Below are 19,544 nucleotides of genomic sequence, written 5' to 3'. Positions count from 1 at the left end.
GACTAAGGCGCATTAGGAAGATGACCAGAAAGAAGGACGATTTTCTCCCCAGGTGACAGCTAATGCCTGTCGTAGTGGGTCCATTGTGAGATTGGCACAAGTGTTATGTAACGTGTCCTGACCTGGCCTTGAACTTAGCGAGGCGCTCCATCCAGTCACCTACTGATGGAAGAAAAAGCCCGCAAGGTCGTCTTTGTTCTAAGATGCTGGTGAAGGCCCCAAAGCACGGCTGTTTCCTCTAGCTGGCTAATGGGGCACACTCTACAACCCTCTTTGAACTGAACCAGACGTGAGGGTTCTGCCTTGCCAGCGCTCTGTCTACCACAGCAGCAAATGCTGTGGCGAGGTCATCTCACTGAGACACAAACAGATTAATATGTCAGGGCAATGACTCTAAGAGCGCTCTGTTAAAAAGAAAAATGTCTTCAAAGGCATGCCAGTAAGAACCATTCTTCGGAACAGTGGCATCAAATGACTTGACCTCTGCATGACAGGACAGTGATTGGCACTGGATGAACTCGTATATTTTGCAGTATCAGATGTTTTCCTTTGAAAATCTCCCTTGGAAATAGTTTTCCCTTTTCCTTGTGGGCCCCTGTTTGTTTAATGTCAATCATAAAATTGATCACAGGCCTAAATAACCAGAATAGAACTACACATCACATTCATGGAAATTATTGTATGACTTGGTCTTTTCATATGACTTTAATTTAGCAGAGATTTATGAAATTATGTCATATGGGCCATGAGGTAAATTAAAATTAAATGGTCCTTAAGTGACCCCAACTGGGTGGCAATTATTTTCATCATGAGTCTTAGAGTTTCAAGAGTGAAAAAAACATCTGATTTGCAAAAGCAAAAAATAAATATGTAAGAGTGTAGAGAGATGGCTTAGCGGCTTAGCACACTTGCTGCCCTTGCAGAGATGTCAAGTTTAAGGGTCTTGATCAGGTTCCTTTTCTCTGACAGATAAAGAATTCAAAGGGAGAAAAAAATCGTGAGGGTGGAAGGTGGCGGTAGAGAAATCTCACATACACAGACAAGAACAGGCAGAATCTGCCACTGAAGTCACGGGTTGACTGGTGGTGAGGAGACACACCACCCAGCAGACAGACAGATAGACAAAAAGATGCTCTACAGAGCTGAGAGGGACTTGAAAAGCAACAATCCAGTGTCTTCTTAACGGTTGGGGGCTTTCTCTGCTCTGAAGGGCTTTCTTCCCCTAATTTAAGGAAGAAATTGAAGAAAGATAGGACAGCTCATTGGCACAACTCTTCCGTACTGTGTCCTGATCCAGCCTTGAACTTGATGGGCCACTCCATCTGGAGACCTACTGGTAAGAGCAAAAGCCTAAAGGTCTTTGTCTTAAGATGCCGGGCTTTGTATCAGGCCAAGAGGGTGCAAAAGAAGCCAGCCATCTTGGAAGTTCACCACCTTAACTACATACCCACGACCTCTCTCTGTCTGCCTTTTAGGGAACCTGTCTGATTCTTAGTCTCTCCAGAGGATCTGAGCTCAGTGCCCAGCACCCACAGGGCAGCTCAAAACCCTGTAACTCCAGTGCCAGGGGATCTGATGCCCTCTTCTGGCCTCTACAGGCATAATACCCACCACATAAAATAAAATTAAATAAATCTTAAAAAAAAAATCTAAGGTATCACAGATGTAGCCCTTCCGGTTGTCTATAACAATATTGAATTATAGGTTGCATATAATAATATATAGGCAGATGAGTGGCTCTGGGCTGGGGTACTAGTTTGAGCGTGCCTAGTTCAGAGTCTTTGAAGAGCTTTCAGGGAGAGAAAATAATAGTATGTGTTGTGTCTACCTGTGTAATTCGCATCATTTCAAACAGCACTATGTTGTTTTGTTTTAAGTGCATCTGCACAGGGCTGGGATGTAGCTTGGTCAGCAGCGTGCTTGTCTAGTGTGCATGAGGACCTCAATTTGATTCCTGGCATCCATCCATTCAGAATCAAATGATGGACTTCCTTCTGTGTTTCTTTTGGTCTTAGGTGGGGACGGCAAGATACATGGCCCCGGAAGTTCTAGAATCCAGGATGAATCTGGAAAACGTGGAGTCGTTCAAGCAGACGGATGTCTACTCCATGGCTCTGGTACTCTGGGAAATGACGTCCCGCTGCAATGCTGTGGGAGGTGCGTACTTGGTCAGGGCACTGTCAGTGGTGGGATGATGCCATTCTGTGGCCCTCGCTTCCAGATGATGCAATGCTGTCTGTCTCAAGCATGGTTCCAGGGCTCAGCACAGACCCCTGCACTCCACACAGCGAGACAGTTGAGATAGTGTGGCACATAGCCGTTCTAGGATTATTAGGGATTATTCTGAAGAGCCAAGGTTTCTAAGTGAAAAGCCCTACATCTCCTTTCACACCGCTATATAGAATTACTTTTCTTCCCACTGATATTTTAGTATCTTTTGAGAGGCACTCACTAGAAGCAGAGACGAGAATTACTTCTATTGACCTGAAGGGCAATAGTCAGCCGAGCATCTTCCCTTTGTTTCTTCTCGTTTGGATTTAAAGAACTGGGGGAGAGGGAAGCCTAAATATTTATTCTTGTAGAGATGAATTCTTTTTCACAAAACTAAGCAGGATGGGTTGATATGTCTGTCTGGGTTTTAAAACTCCTCCGGGGAACTGGAACTTAAGGAAGAGGATGGCGGGGAAGCCTCTAAGGTTTCACTCCTGCCTTTCCTCTGTGAACCCCGGGAGGGCGCTGTCCCCCCCCCACGCCCCCACCCTCAGCTCTCTCCTCTTCACTTTCCTTAATCATTCTCCCCAAGCAGAATGCCATGGCTCTCCCAGGTCCCCTTTCTCTCTTCTCTGCATTCTGCACACCAAGTCCTTTCCACTGTTTGAGACCACCTTAGGGTTCCCATCACTGTGCTGGGATACTGATCAAAAAGCAACTTGAGGAGAAAAGGTTAATTTAGTCTTCCACTTTCAGGTGAGGAATAACTTATTGTCTGGGAAAGCCAGGGCAGGCTCTCAGGCACTCAAACAAGGAGGAAGGACCCTGAGGAGGAAGCTGATGAGACTATGGTGGAGGAATACTTTTTACTGGCTTGCTCATCATTGTTTGCTTACTGATAGCACCCCGCCCAGGAATGGCACTGCCCCAAGTGAGCTGGGCCCTCCCACATCAATCAATCAAAAGGTTGCTCCACCAGTCAGCGTGCCAAGGGAATTTTCTCAATTGAGGCTCCCTTTTCCAAAATGACTCCAACTTGTTGTGTCAAGTTGACATAAAACCTTTTAGCCAGCACCTCGGCTGCTGTTGCCTTGAGTTTGAGAGTATAGAAAAGAGCAACCATCCCTTGGGTATTCTACTCCACTTTGTCTTGGGGGTATTGTTCCCAGATGGTCCGGAGGTCAGATTGATAATTCGCTACATTGTATCCACTACCCATTCTCCACCTGGGCTTCCCTCAGGGTCTCACTCGAACAGAGAGCACACCCAAGCCTGATCCACCGGAAGTAATGCTTGACTTCATTCTTTCTGACTTCTGTTTTATACTATTGGACTTAGAAGGTAGTAAGAAGATCATAGAAAGCTAAGGAGATGGCTTCATCAATCAAGTCTTACCACACAAGCATGAAGGCACAAGTTGAGCTCCTCAGCACCCATGTACCATTTGGGGTTTGTAGAGCGGTGTCTATAATCCTAGTGCAGTTGGTTCCAGGTTAGGTGAGAGACCCTGTCACAGTATGGCAAGTGGAGAACAACAGAAGAGTGTTGACCCAGTGCCAAACACACACACACGTGTACCCCCTCATAAGCATGCACACACATATACATACACACAAAATTAAATTTAAAACAAGGTTAATACAGAGAGTGTAATTCCAGCCCTTAGGGTGCTAACAAGAGGGGATTGAGTCAAGTTCCAGGTCAGGCGAGGTAAGTTACATAGTAACTTACGGTCCAAGAGGTAAGTTACATAGTAACTTACGGTCCAACCCGGGCTAAAGAGGAAGTTTCTGTCCTAAACACACAAACCCATCTGACTCGCATGCTGCTTCTGTGCTCTTCCTTTGCTTTAGCCACAGTAGTCTTCCTGACCCTAATCTTTGAGAAGTTGGAGCAGGCACCTCAGAGCCTGGATTCCACGTTGGGCTTTGTTGCTATGTTCTCATCATTAGATTGAGGCAAAGTGTCTGGAATAACAACAGTACAGACACTGTGGTAACTTCTGAGCACATGGCACCAAGGGCAGGCTTGCTGATGGCAGCTAGGGAGTCTGGCTGTCAGGTTCTGCTCTGTAGAGGTGCTATTTCCCAGTTTGTAGGGAGTAAATACAGAGGAATATACTCTGACTTGGTCATAATCGCACCTGTTAATTTGAGAATCTACTGTGAGAATTCTCACTGGAAACAATTATGACTGTGATGTTTGCCACCTGCAAATGTTTCTGTTTTTCTTACTCCTTGTTAATTAGCAGGTTTTTCATTCAAAAGGAATCTCTATCCTTCCTCTCGCTACTCCTTGTATTTACCCATTATTTGTGCATTTGTATCAACCGGAGTCAATGGGTAGTTCTTTCATTTGATGGATGCCCCAAAATGTCCAATACTTTTTTTTTCCTGCTTAAATAGCGACCTCTTTCATTACTAACCCAAACTTCCCAATGTACTGTCCAGGGCCATTCCAATTGGGCCCATTGCTGGTTCTGAGTCTTTATCTCTTGCAGAATCTGACTGGCTACCCAAACTCCAAGGAGAATCTCAGTCTCCTCTTCCTCACCCCCTCTCGAGTCACTGTCATCTATCTCTCTGGCTTCTGTGGAGATGGATATGCTGTTCCTGACAACACTGGTTTCTATGACTGGCTTTGAGAGTCGAGCTTCTGTAGCCAGCCCCTGAGGTTGTCTGCTCTTCAGTCCTATTGATAGTCAGCCTAGGCTCTAGTGAATTCCACTTTCATCATAGGCACAGACAAGATCGCCTTCCTGTTGACAGTTGCTGAGTGAGGGAGAATTGAGGCACGTGAGGAAGAGCTAAGCTCACCAACTTTTATGGGCTCTAAAAAAAAAAGCCGCAGGATAAACAAGTTTCCTGGTGGAAGGAAGCAGGTTCCGCTTTGTTCAACCCATCTCAGAAAAACCCTTTACAACCTTCGTGGTAAAAACAGGCAGGAACTGGATGGAACCCATCCTGGCTCTGCTTTGTCTGATCAGAACTTCCCACTCCTGATTCTCCTGTCTCCACTCCGGCTGTAGAAACTGAGGCTCATGGATACCACTCGGGATCTCTCTACAAACTCCTTTCAGGTCCTGTCTCTGGTCTCCATTTCAAGAAGTTTCACGGGACTAACACTTTGCTGTGAACTTTCTTGCACTCAGAGACTGTTCAGTTATAGTGACAATTGCAAAAGGGGACATCAGAAGGAGACAGAGAGCTAGAGGTTCAGGCCAACCTAAATCAGTAGATGCCAAGGGAGAACAGTGTGTGGCTCTCACGTCTGTTTTCAATGCTTCTCTCTCAGCCGACCTCGTCTCTGAGCAGAGCAGTCCCTGGGAGGGAGAAGCACACAGCACAGCTCTGGAGATGTTAGCCTGGGCATTACCAAGAAGGCAGTGCAAACAGATGATAAATAGTTCCTTCTGAAGCATCCTTTAGCATGAAATTTCACCACAGAGTTCCACAGAGCATCATGTTAAGCAAAGAGTGGTCTAAAGAGGAAGAAGGTTTGGTCCAGGTTACAGAATCACCGAAAACACTGCCAAAGCAGTTGCCTCATCCATCCATGCACTGAATGCACCAGAATGGCATTTAGAGCATGCTGTGGTCTTCCTCAGGGGTGAGACAACAGAGGAGCCAGGAGCCTGGTAGCCACTGGCTTGCCCCTTTCTAGAACAGAGTCAGCCTGACTGGTGGAGACATGGGAAGATGATGTGGGGGTCAGAGCCCGTCTGTGCATCCTGCACTAGAGGCATACACAGCTCTTCAGAAGTACTGGATGAGGCGAGACACCTTAGGGGCCTCACTTCTGAAAGTCTGCATCTGTGAATTTTCCTGTCTGCCTTGGTGAATATCTGAGTGTATGTGTGCATGTGGTATGTGTGTGTGTGTGTGTGCACTTATGTGTGCACATGTGGGTGTGCAGGCCAGAGGTCAACCTCTGATACTGTTCTCAGGAAATGTCTACCTTGTTTTTTGAGACAGGGTGTCTCAGTTCCCTAGGACTTGCCAACTAGGCCAGATTTGCTGGTTAGCAAGACGCAGATATGCCTCCTCCATCTCCTCTGGAATGACAGGCATGTGCTGTCATTAAAAAAAAAAAAAAAAACTATGTTTGTTTGTTTGTTTGTTTAAATTTGGTTTCTTCTGACTAAGCCCAGGTCCCTGTGTTTGTCAGGCAAGCATTTTGTTGACAGTTCTCTTCCCAGGCCCCAGGTCCCTGTTAAGAGACATCAAGGCTCTTAATTTCTGTGCATGGATGCTTTAAAATCTGACTTCTTAATTCTTATTTCTCTGAGGATATAGTCATTCATTCATTCATTCGTCCATTCATTTATTCACCCCCCTCAGATGATAGCCAAGGAATGGTTCTTGTGCCCAGGAACTGTTCTCCCTGCTGAGGAACAGGAGTTCACTTTTAATTGTGAGGCAAGGTCTTGCTCAAAAGCAAGCAGCAGCAGCAGCAGCAGCAGCCTCGCCATTGCCTGGGCTCAGCCTCCCAGGCACAGGGCAGTCCAGTCGGGAAGGTAGCACTGCACCTGGCACTGAGCAGCAGGCCCAGAAGCTCCGTCTCCCCAGGGACCGGATCCAGGAAGGGGCGGTGCTAAGACATGTCAGCAGCAAATCTGATGGATATAATCATTTTAGAAAGAGAAATCTATCAGATTTAAGGGATAAATAATGCTATCATGGTGGGTGCCTCAGACACTTGGAGCATCTCAAAGAGTACTTAAGATAACCGAGGAGAACAAGTTGAGTTGTTTGAAGAGGAGATGGAAGCCTGGTTGCTGTGTCTCTGTTTTCTGATGAAGAGAAGGCAAGAGACTTAACTGGGCAAGGGCAGACATGAGACTTGCTCTCTTTTACAAAGAGCCTCTGTTGCAGGCCAGGCAGTTGGCCTGGGGCATGGACAAGTGGTTGCACAGTGGTGTGCGGAAGGCGGATGAGAGAGGTGTCCAAGGCCCCCCTTTGGGGAACACAGACGGCACAACATGTATTCATCCCCAGCCAGATCTGGCCCATATGTGAACTGACCCCAGTCTCTGGCCACCTGCACCTCTGAATAGAAGCTGGTACAAGGTGGCCGGTGAGCCGGGGTTTGACACAGACAGCTCCTTCTCCTTGAAGAAGTCCCAAAGGAACAATGGGCCAAGCAGAAAGAAAAGCGGAAGGAGGTTTGGAAGACCAGGATGGAAACCACTTGTGTTGAATAGACTCCAAGGTAGCCCCATTTAGAAAGTAAATAGAAAATCAGAGGAGCACTGCCCTGGGGGCGGGGAGGGGGGACGACACTGTCCAACTACAGCCACAGCAGCCACAGCAGCTGTGGGCCAGATGCCGATGGTCAAAGCAATACCAAAGCTGTCTGGGGGGTCGGATCTGTGGTGATGCAGAGAGGGACAGGCTGTTTCCCTTCAGAGAGGCTGCCGGACTTCCTGAAAGCCAGGAAGAGCAGCAGCTGGTCCTCAGCCTGGGCTGCAGGGAGCAGGGAGGGATGAGAGAGTTTTGTGTAACACAGAGATCTCTTGGAGGAGGTGTGTTCTGAACAATGTGAGGAGCATGGGGCATTCTGTCCAAGAATTCTCAGGATGGCACAGGGGCTGGCTTTGACAGTGTGGAGACGTCTGCTTTAGTCCGAGCACCCTGGATCCCACAGAGGAACCTCGAGTTAACATCGTTCTGGCATGATGTCAACCCCACCACCTCCGGCGCTTGTGGTTAGAGGAATGACACGGTCCTGTCCTCTCCCCACTGCAGCCCCTCCTTCCCCAAATCCAGAACACAAGTGTTTGTTGTGCACTGGAGGGAGATCAGGACAGTCGGGGAGATTTCTTTTTAAAAAGTCATTTTTCCATAGCTTGTTTAGAAGTTGCCAAGTGTCTCCAGCCAGCAGATCCCTAAAGGAGCCAGCCTGTGGTGCAGAGGTCTGCAGGGAGGGAGACATTTGTCAGGTTCTCAGTGGGCAGGGGTCGGGGTAGCCCCTATGCACTTGCTCTGGGCAGGATGGGGGGTGGGCAGCTTCTGAAATTGAGATAAGGAAGGAACCAGGATGGGGTCCGAGTGACTTTACATTTTCTATGACGTTATTTGTTGGGGCAGCACACACATATGCCATGGGCTATTGTGATGGTCAGAGGACACGTTGTAATAGTTGGTTCTCTCCACCTACCACAGTGCCCTCGGGGATGCAATCTAGGTCTTCAGGTCTGTCCGCAGATGCCTTTGCCCACCAAGTCATCTTACCATCCCGCAAAGTGACTTTCATAGCAATGCCGTCTAGCTAGGCATGCCCAACTGGGGTTCACTGTTGCTGTAATTCATTTCTTCGACGTTTGCTGAAGCCTCTCCCTGTTAAACTGAAGGCTCGCCTGCTCTTTTATGAAAAGGTAGACTGAGAAGTGCTCACTTGTATTCAGTAAGATAATGATGGAAATCACTTCTAATCTCACCGAAGCCACCTTTATGGAAGGACCCAGGGGCGCAGCGGTGAGAAGAGATTTGATTTTTCTAGAAACCTTCACCCAGTAATTTCATGGGTTTAAACATGTGCACTTTCTAAATTATCTTAAGCGGCAATAGGAAAGATAAGTAGATAGGCAGAGTCCATATGAGTTCAGATGGGATTCCTTTACTGAGGTGGATTGAACGGTGCGCTCTTCCAAGCTGTGGGGAGAGACTGGCAGCCAAAGGGCCCAGGCCACCAATATTCATTCTGCTTAATCCCCAGGACGATTTTATGGTACAGACTATGAGTCCCATCAATACCCATCACCCTAGTACAGGACTCCCTGTCTGCTAACCTCCTCCCTCAGGGGTCTGACCTCTGACCTTGTTTCTCGGAGTCCATATTTTAACTAAGGAGTATGCCCTCCCATCCAGGGTCAAAGTGAACACCTGTTGAAACTTGAAGGAAATTTAGAACTGAGGAACAGTTAGAAAATCTCTCCATATTCATGTTCCCAGGTTCTCATGGGGGCTCAGAGAACAGCAAATAGGATTCCCTGAGGAGCCATGCAAGTAGCACCCGGTGCCTGTGCACTATAGTGTCCAGAACAGACACTAGGTGCATTGGCTAAGTGACAGGTGTACACAGAGCCAAGCGTAAGCCATCTGGGCACACCTTGTAGGAGAAGAAGGGAGAAAGGTCGGGACCAGGGTATTCAAAAGTGAGGGAAAAGACTGGGCAAAGAGGAATGGACAGAATCCATGGTAAGACAGAAATACCAAGAACACATTGTTATCTGCTGTGGACACATATAGTGGGCAAGGGTGGCATTTTTGGGGATTGAAGAAGAAGTCAGTTTCAAATGTGTGCACAGGGATGGGAGATGGCTCAGGAGGTGGAGGCACCAGCTGCCAGGCCTGTGCTATTGAGTTCAAGTCCCAGGACCCATGTGCTAGAAGGAAAGAATGAAGAACTCCCACAAGTGTCCTCTGACCTTCACAAGTGTACTGTGGTTTGCGATTAATTAATTCATTAGTTAACAAGTGCAGATGTGTGTGTACTTCAGGTCCTCTCCCCACTCCTGACCTAGGAGATTACTTGACTGACTGACTGACTGACTGACTGATTGACTGACTGACTGACTGACTGACTGAACTGATTTTGAGATGGGATCTCATTCTGTAGAGCAGACTGTCGGCCTGAAGGTCACTGACTAGCTCTGGTTGGCTTCAGATCCATACCACCCCCTTGCCTCAGCCTCCCTGTGCTGAGATGACTGCCATGCACCACTGTGCCCTCCTGAGAGGTCATTTCCAAGGGACAGCCACATGCCAGTTTAGGTCACATGATACTCTTTGTCCCCATCTCATTTTTCCATGTTAAATTTAAAAGGCAACGAAGCTCTCAGATCCTCCCCGTGTGGTCCAGAGAGCCAGTCTCTACCAGAGCCATGCTGATGAATGACCCTTGACCCTCACCTTCCCCATCTTAGCCAAGGAAAGGAAGCAGGCTTTGATTGTTTTAGAGCACAAAAGTCTCACAGTTCCCAAGGTCTCAGGCAAAACAAAGGGAAACTCAGTTAAGCTTCTCCTTGCTGTGAAGAAAAACATTATGTCTCCTCTCCTCTTCCACCCGAGCATCCACTACTTCAGTTCCCAGCTGAGTCTGTCAGCAGCCACCTTCTCTCTTGCTTTACAGAAGCCTCCTTTGGCCCACACTGAGTTGAAACATTAAAATAAGTGCTGTGATTGACAGCCGTGACCAAAACAACTTAAGAAAGGAAAGGTTAATTTAGGTTCATAGTTTTAGGGTACAGTCCATCATGGATACAGGAATGTGAGGTGGCTGATGGTCACGTTGTGTGTCCATAGTCGTGAAGCTGGGAGGGAATGTCCATATTCAACTGGATTTCTCCTTTGAGGCTTTTTGCTTAGTTTTTTATTGCAGCCCATTGAATGGTGTTACACACATCACAGATGACTTGGAGTGGAATTGGCTGACTGTAGTTAATAATGCAAACATACAAGTGTTGTCTTTCTTCTTCCGGCCTGTCAACTATGGGGTGGACAGTGGGCTTGAGTGTCCTACTGATATTTGCTTCTCTGTGGTACAGTGTTTTGCCCTGTCATTTCTAAGCATAGGTAAGAGAATTGTGGTTCCTGGAGCACTCTCAAAAATGCTCCCTGGGAAGGAGAAAGCCTCAACCCCCAGGGGTAGAGCAGCGGTAATCTTCAGGTGGTGCTGGGCAGAGGAAAGAGAAAGAAAGATCTTACTGGGCAGATGGCCTGTGTTGCCAGAAGGAGGAGCTGACATAAAGAGTGGGGGAGGCATTATTCATGAGGAGCATGTCTCATGGGAAGGAAGGAGGGAAGGAGGGAAGGAAGGAGGGAAGGAAGGAAGGAAGGAAGGAAGGAAGGAAGGAAGGAAGGAAGGAAGGAAGGAAGCAGGAACAGTCAGGAGAAGAAGCTGAGCCAAGATTTACAATCCATACAGAGCTCGGCCTCAGCCTTGTCCCGCAGAGGCTCTAAGAGAGGCTTGCAAAGGCCAGAAGAGGATTGGACTAGTTTGCCTTGTGACATGGCTGCCCCTGGCAGGTAGCTGTCATGTCCTGGCATCTCCAGGCTGGGGTAGTTCCATCAGCACAGTATAATTCTGCAGAGATGGAGGAAGGAGTGAGGGCTATGGACAACTCTTGAGCCGGTCTAGAGGTCTTAGCTGGGTAGAGGGTAAGAAACACAACTGCGAGAGCTGCCGAAGAGAAATGGGGAGTCTGTGGCCCCATACAGTATCGAATAAGTAACTGATCGAGCCCGCAAATCTCACCCTATCTTGTCCTGACTTGGGATGGGACAGGGAAACAGGCTCTTTGGTTGAATTGGGGCATGAGATAATTTGGAAGGGAATAGGGCGGTTTCTCGAGTCACTCCATTCATTCTGTAGGAAGCGCTGGAGAGGAGTGTGGTGTCTCATCTGGAGCCCCCGCTCACTCTCTGGGTTTCACCTTTTGCTTGAAACCATCATTTGGATTTACTGGATGCCCGCCATGTATGAAGCAAAGTTGAAAGCACCAGTCTGAGAAAGGATTGACAGAAAATCCCAGCCCAGGCTTGAGCCTCAGGATTAACTAACGTCTGATGGAGGACAGGGACTGGGAGAAAGAAGTGGTGAATGTGCCCAAAAGTCAGATTTCAGAATTTACCCTAAGACCAAGGTAGATAAATTATTTGGCTGCTCAAAGTAAAAAGGGGAGAAAAGGGATGTGTGTTTGCCTCAATGTCATAAATGCAATTATGTTGTAAAATAAGAGAAAAGTATTTTTTAAATCTATAAAAAATTAGCTACAAAAATACCGTGGGTATTCTTGATAACAAAAAAGGAGAATGTAAAATTAGGGGGAGAGATGGGGGCACTAGGGAGAAGCAGAGGGAGGTGGTGGATGGATATAATCAAAATACAAGTTAGAACGTATGAAAATATCAAAGTTTAAATGAGAATTTAAAAAAAAATCAGTCAGCAAGTAAAATGATAAAATAAGATTCCACAGAGCTTTTTGACTGGGGTGAGGTTGTAAAAGATAAATGTGCTTCTGAGAAAATGAAAGAGAAAAAGAAAAGAAAAGAGGCCATCCCTCTTTAAAATTCCAGGTTACCACGAAACCTTCTTCAGTTCTTAGCACAGAAGGCAATTTCTAAAACTTCTGCTCATTAAGAAAAATTATCTTAAAGCTAAAGGCCAACGATCCTGCATATTTTAGGGGGAAATGTAGGATGTAGCCCAGCCTTCCTCTTTAGCTCTGTTAATGTTTATTGCTGGGCTGTTTTCTCACAGTCACTCTGTCTCTGTCTGTTTGTCTCTGTCTCTGTCGCTGTCTCTGTCTGTCTGTCTGTCTGTCTGTCTGTCTCACACACACACACACGCTCTCCTTCGTGGTGTTGGGAATTGGACTTGAACCTAGGGCATAGTGCATGGTAGGTTAGCACTCTCCACTGAACCACACGTCCCCAGCCCCAGAACTCTCTCATTCTCTCCATCTGAAACTCTCTACCGATTATAAACACCAAACCCACATTTCTACCCCCACTTCGCCCCTAATAATCATCTCCTAACTCCCAGAGAAACACCCACTCTCTCTTCATCTCTGAGAGTCTGGCTCCAGAGCAATGTCACCCTCCTTTCTACTGCCACAATAAAATACTTGAGGCTGGGTCATTAAGGTAGAAGCTTTCTTTGGGCTCACAGTTGTGGAGACCAGGAAGTCCAGCAGTGTGGCCTGGTGCTCCTTGTACCACCACAGTGTGAGAAGCAGACTGGCTTGTCATGCTTGCCTTGTTAGAGACAGATCTTCCCTGTGTGTCCCAGGGAGACCCTGAACTCCTGGAGGGTGGTGAGTCCTTGCACTACCACGACAGCTTTAAAGTGGCTTTAGTAACAGACCCACTCTCCAAGACGTCTACGGATCCATGAGAAGATTTACTAAGGAAGAGCTTCCCTCACCTGACTATGAAGGTCACCCCCGCCCCCTCCCTCTCGCTGCCTCAGGAGAGTGGCTAATCTCCAGCGAAAGTTTTGGTGGGGACATTACATGGAACCACACAATATTCCACTTTGGTGTCTGGCTTACTTCTCTTAGTAATGTCTTCAGGAACCACCCAGGTGGGAGCATCTTTCAGAACTCCATTCCTTTGGAGGGCGAATGCTCCCATGACATTGAACATCATTTATTGAGTCTGTTTTATTACTGTGGGTCTGTAGAGGACAAGAAGCTTTGGAATACATACAGCTTTTTAAAAGTATTTTATTATAATTAATTAATTAATTTTATTATTTTGTATGCATGAGTGTTTTGTGTTTCGTTTGTATGTTTGTTTGTTGTATGAGTGTGTCTGTGTATGTGCCATGATATGTATGATAATCTGTTTCTTTCCTTAGAAAAAAGTATTCTCCCCGCCACCTGAGAGTGCCTGCGTTATAGGAAAGCTGGGTTCCTGTCTGCCTTATTCCCTAGGTGTCAGCTATTAGCATGATGTCTAGAAGGACTGAACAATCAATCACCAGTGGAAATAGTTCCCAGCATCCTTCCAGCACCACCCCTACCTTCTTATTTTAACCCACCACCATTGCAAGTGTTCTAGCAATGGCAGGTTCATTCTGCCCTTGGGTACCTCATACTACCCAGCCAGGCTCTCACCCAGCACACTTCCCACAGTCATGTAGGTACCCTACGCTCATCTGGTCTGTGTCTGCCTGTTCTCTTCATAGAAGTGAAAGATTACGAGCCCCCATTTGGTTCCAAGGTGCGGGAGCACCCCTGTGTGGAGAGCATGAAAGATAGCGTGCTGAGAGACCGAGGGCGGCCGGAAATCCCCAGCTTCTGGCTCAACCACCAGGTAAGGAGGGCTGGCTTTGAATGGTCAGAAGGTCCACTGGTGTCTGCTCGAGGGCGGCAGAGAATTCTGGGAGATGGAGCTTAACTTTGAGTGCTGAACCCTTAGTTCTCTGAAACTCTGTTGGGTTTGTGTTCGTAAGGCAAATTCCAGCATAAGGGAATGACCTTGTCAGTTGCATTCAGTAGGCTAACGCAGCATTCCCATAGATCATAGATCATAGATAAGCACTGTAGGGCACTGGTCACCTTCCCCAAGCTCTCTGGATGCAGAGTTGAGATCTGTTGCTAGCTGTGCCTTCCAGTCACCTCCCAAGTCTTCGCACAAGGAGCCTACACCTCATTCCCTCTGGGCTCTGACTTTGCTCCTCTGAGTTCCTTCAACCTCAGAAAGAAATATTTAGCAGTTGGAAGCAAACAGCGTTGCCAGGTAGCTGGTGCGCTCATGCATGCTGGCTGTGTATAGAAAAGAGAGGGACACTGTGTATGAGCTTAGGGAAGAGGAGGCTAGCTTACCACAAGACAGGAAATCAATACAGAGGAGCCTGCTGGTGAAGGAGGGGGCGGGACAGCCTGTTGAGTGACATCCTCACAGCTTGCTGTCAGAACCTGAAGTTAAGGATGCTCATAGCCGTGGTAGAGGAGAAGAGAAGAAAGGGTAGGTTGTGAGTGAGAGGCGGTTGGCCACAGGTGTGATGTACCCGAGAAAACCTCAGTAAAGAAAGAGATAGACCGGTGTTTTTCCAATTCTTTTCCATCCAGCATAGCCCTTTATGGATCTTTCAGATGAAATCCTTCTTCCTTGCAGACCATGGCTGGGAAAGTCTGCCTCAAGGCAAGGGGCGTTCAAAGGAGAGCCAGAAACAGCAAGCCAGGCACAGCCAGGAAGACAAATGGGGCAGGAAGTCTGCTCAGAGCAGCCCTGGCCCAGAGCCAGCCCTGTTCTTGGGGAGTAGGTGAACCAGGCTTCCAGGGATCAGAGTATTCACCGGAGGGAGTCTCAGGCAAATTGTCTTTGGTTCTAAAAATGCAAGGCTGTTTGTAGAAACTCAGGATTTAGAAGGCCCAGGAATGGTATGTTCCACTGAAACTCTGTCACCGTCTCTTGAAGTCGCCCCTGTAAAGTTCTCTTAATGAAGTCATTATTCATTATGATAAAATTCTGGAAAGAATTTGCATAATACATTTTTTCTCTTAATGAGATTTGTTGCCCTATTGATTTCAAGGTAATGCTTAATATTTAATTTAATTTACAGCCTGTAATTACTGTGTCAGAACAAAATAAATGTTTCTGGTTTAGCAACAATAGCACTCTACTCTTAACAGGACCATCAATCAATACCATCAGTTAGGTGAATTATGCAATTAATCCCACACCAAGAACTGGGGGCAGGGAGGGGAACTCCCCAGAAGTTGTGAAGGTTGCTGGTATCGCCAGGCAAACACCAACTCTCCAGCAAGAATGTTAGATGTATCTTTGCCAACTGTATGGAGATCATGAGAGGCAATGTTGACCTCCACATTGGAAAGAGCTAATCTTATTTCCACCTCTCGGACCATTTTCACTTACCTTCTGGTTTTCTCAAAGAACTCAAAACATTAAGGAAGACATTCTCGACACAAAATGAAATCCAGCTGAGATAGAGTGCTTTGCTGTTCTAGACAGCCTTCTGTGCGTGGGAGTGAGTTTAGCGAGTAGGGTTGTGTCGGGGAGGACCGCCTTTGAAATATCTTACAGTCAAGCATATTTGACATACAAAGACAGCCACGTCAGAGGGCCTAGCTTAATGTCAATGGAGATGACGGGGGTGTCTGAGTCACCCTAGGCAATTCTGGAAGCAACTTATAAGTCATTCTGTGAAAGACAGGCTTTACCAAATGAGCTCAGGTTAATGCCTGCCCCACTCTGGGCTTGAGTGTCCAGCTCCATTCAAACAGAAGGGCACCTATGGGCTAGCACGGTTACAGTTTGAAAGAAGAAAATCTCCAGAGGCCATGAAAGAGTTAAGGGAAAGAGGGAGCCCAGCTTAAAGTGAGGAACAGGAGTCCTTCAGACCCTGTAATGGATATATTGGTTACATTCTATACAATGTATGCCACCACGAGTAGACCCTAGGCACTGGAGAGATGGCACTATTGCAAATTAGGGTGAGGACCTGAGCTCGAATCCCCAGTACCCATGTAAAAAGCTGGGGGCCATGGTGTAATCCTGTAAGACAAGCACAGAAGGAAGAGGAGACAGAAGGATCCCAAATCACTAAGCTCCAGGCTCAATGAGAAAGCCTGTCTCAAAGAGTAAGGTGTCTTTGAGGAAGACAGCTGACAGTGACCTTTGACCCACACCTACCTACACATGAACACATAGAAAGAGTGAGCCTTATTCTGAACTGTGGACCTTGTTAATGATGTATTGATGCTAACTCCATGGAGACCACTCACTGACGGTGCCCTTGGGACCCCCCTCCTTTCCTCCGCAGGGCATCCAGATCGTGTGTGAGACTTTGACCGAGTGCTGGGACCATGACCCCGAGGCCCGTCTCACAGCCCAGTGTGTGGCGGAGCGCTTCAGTGAGCTGGAGCACCCGGAGAGACTCTCTGGGAGGAGCTGCTCCCAGGAGAAGATTCCAGAAGACGGCTCGCTGAACACTACCAAATAGCTTTTTCTGGGCAGGCTGGGCCAAGCCTCCAGAAGCCGTCCTCTAGCCAAAGACCAGAGGCAGCAGGATGCTCTCCTGAACTGATGCTTCTGGAAAACCAAGGACTTGCTCCCTTCTTCCCCAGGAGCTGCTCCATGTTTAGAAGCGGCAGCAGCAGCAGCAGCAGCAACCATAGCGGCGGTGGCAGTGGCGCCGGGGATGAGTGACAGAGAGCGTCCTATGCCTTGGAGACTGTCATGGCATAAGCTGTGCTAGCACCTCCTCAGGAAATGAGATTGATTTTTACAACAGCCAATAACGTTTGCACTTTATTAATGCCTGTGTGTAAATACGAATAGCTATGTTTTATATATATCTATATATCTATATGTCTATATCTCTCTATATATAGCCATACTCTGCAAGGAGACAAAGAAAATGATCAAATGTGTTCCGCGGGGAATTAGTTTTTATTGGAGAGCTCTAGGATGGAGCAGAAGGGACTCGGGATAGCGTTAGCACTTGACAATCAGTCACACAAGCAATGAGCCCCTGACAGCAGGGTTGGGGGCACAATTGTATGAGAAGGATCCATGCCTTGCAGCCTGCTTTGGCCACAAAACACTTTGTTTTGCAATAATGACCCTCTACAGTAGGGTGCTTTATGGACCAGGGAGCTGAGCTCCAGTCCAGCACTGTGTCCCAGGATCTCCCATGTGTCTTTGCTTCTCTTGGTTGTTATCTTTGACATTCAAGCCCCACGTCTGACTTGTGAACCTTCTGACTTAGCCTTGAAACTTGGCCCCATTTTTCTGCTTTTACAGGCTACCAAAATCAAAGAAGACCGTTCCCCACCCATGAAATTGGCCTACCATCTACTAATAAGATTGAGTTCTTTGATCCTTTCATGTGCATAAGTAACTGTTATTTGTTCCCTGCCATTATCCTTTGTTGATTTTTTTAAACAGGGCACACCCTACACTCAGCCCCTGAGCCTCACTCTGTTTAATTTTTGTCGCTCTGCTGCTGGGCCTTCCAGCTTGCCATGGCAACACCAGTGGGTTCCATTATCCCAGCCTCCCAAATAGCAGACAGGATTTGAATGGCGCACGCTGCCCATACTGTACAGCTGTGTCCGGGGACTCTTTGAACCCTCGTTTTCCTCGGTCAACACACTGTCGAAAAAGTTAGTTGAGCTTCTTTAGAACTATTTGGGAGGTTGCAGAGAAGCCTAGATTCCCCAATAAGCAGAGGAGGCAGTTCCTAGCTCCGCCCCCAGGGGGGGCATCCTTTCCCGCAAAAAGGGCATGGCTGCAGCTGCCTCACTGCTCACTCCTAAGCTTCCAGACTTCCCATTACCCACACCCACCCCAGTCTGGAAATGAAAGCTGCTTCCAGTCAGGATCCATTGTAAGAAAAGTGCATTCGTGAGCATGGAGAGATAGCAAGTAAAAATGGTTGCATCACAAGCAAGAGGACCTGAGTTCAACCCCCAGAACCCACGACAAAAGTCATGTTCAGTGGGTCACTCTTATCGTCTCAGCCCTGGGAAGACGAACATCCCTGGAAGCCCAGGGCTAGGAAGACTGTCTCCAGAGCAGAGTGAGCAGCATGCGGAACATCTGACATTGACTGACTTCTGATCTCCATCACAGGTGCACCCACGAACACCCCCCCCACACACACACACACACGTGCGTGCACACACTAGAAATGTGCATTCATTTCACCTTGTTCTGGGAACAGATTGGATTGCACAAAACGTATCTGATGTTATGATTTGAAATTGACATAAATTGGACATCAGGAGGCCTCCTGTGTGTGACCTCAATAGGTCAGGGCTCTTTGTATGCAATAATAAGTTTCATCTGCCTCTGCAAGGGGACCTCTCTGCTCTAAGAATCTTTCTTTATGGCTACTGGTCTCTGCATGGTCTAACCTTGGCAGAAATCACAAGTGCATATTTGAATAAGGGTCACACAGGACTCCTACGTAGAGACAGGGAATCTGTGTCCACTTGGATGAGAGCAGAGAAAAAGCTTTAAAAGGAAACTTGCTAATCCCCCAACAAATGTGGATGCTGCAACCCAAAGTCTTTTTTAAGAAATTGTGGTTTTGAAGCGACTTATTTTCAACCAAATAGGAGCATGATTGGAGAACCACCAAGGGGGCCTTTTGTTCTGTTTGGTCAACATGGTCAAGTTGGGGGTAGGACAAAAATCTATGTGTTCTTTCCCATGAAAGTGGGCTTCGAACACCATGGAAAACCCCAAGCCCACTCGCTCCTTTTGGATTGCCAGTGCTAACTCAGTAGCTGTTGTTCACCGCCCTCTAGCGGGGAATTTACAGAATGCTAGTCCACTAGTGGGATTTCTAGGGTTCAAAAGTGACTTCACTTCCGGGTCATCATCAGAAACTGGAATATGGTGTCATGTTACTGTGGCTTGTTTTGTTTATGTCATTTATTTTCTTTATTCAAGAAAAAGACCAAGGAATAGCATCACTGTCATTCCTCAAAGTGTTGCCTCTTGTTCACTACTCTACATAAAGGGAAAGTTTTACTCTTTTATTGAACACTTCGGCCATATTCATGTATTCAAATAGGAATGTGAATGAATGCACAATATTCTTTTTATATCAAAACCTAAAGCACTTATTTTCAATCTATGCAGTGTTTGTCTTTTATATAAATAAAAATGTCTAGTAGATCGAATAAATCCAAAGTCCGCAGACGACCTTGCCTCTTGTTGCTGTCCCCAGTAGCTAAACCCACTTCACACACCAGACTATTCTTCAGCATGGCTGAAAATGTCCTTTTGTGCTCTTCCACGTGGACTGTCCATGAGTAGTACTGTGAGCGCATTTCCCTGAGCAGATGT

The 19,544-nt window shown here is 47.0% G+C and overlaps 1 protein-coding gene across 2 annotated transcripts in view; it reads left to right on the top strand.

Annotated features, from left to right (window-relative positions):
- Tgfbr2 (transforming growth factor beta receptor 2) overlaps nucleotides 1-19,332 on the top strand; it is an 87,451-nt gene extending 68,119 nt beyond the window's left edge. For both annotated transcript variants that reach the window (XM_021172343.3, XM_021172345.3), the window contains 3 exons: nucleotides 2,016-2,157; nucleotides 13,906-14,033; nucleotides 16,507-19,332. In XM_021172343.3, the coding sequence (XP_021028002.1) occupies nucleotides 2,016-2,157; nucleotides 13,906-14,033; nucleotides 16,507-16,686 (450 nt within the window). In that variant the 3' untranslated portion in view covers nucleotides 16,687-19,332. The remainder of the gene's footprint in view (nucleotides 1-2,015; nucleotides 2,158-13,905; nucleotides 14,034-16,506) is intronic.
- Nucleotides 19,333-19,544: the final 212 nt, after the last annotated feature.

The sequence above is a fragment of the Mus caroli genome, unplaced genomic scaffold (genome assembly GCF_978045245.1).
Source record: "Mus caroli unplaced genomic scaffold, Mus_caroli_1 scaffold_11, whole genome shotgun sequence".
Classification (NCBI taxonomy): domain Eukaryota; kingdom Metazoa; phylum Chordata; class Mammalia; order Rodentia; family Muridae; genus Mus; species Mus caroli.
This window is presented reverse-complemented; position numbering and strand designations above follow the sequence as displayed.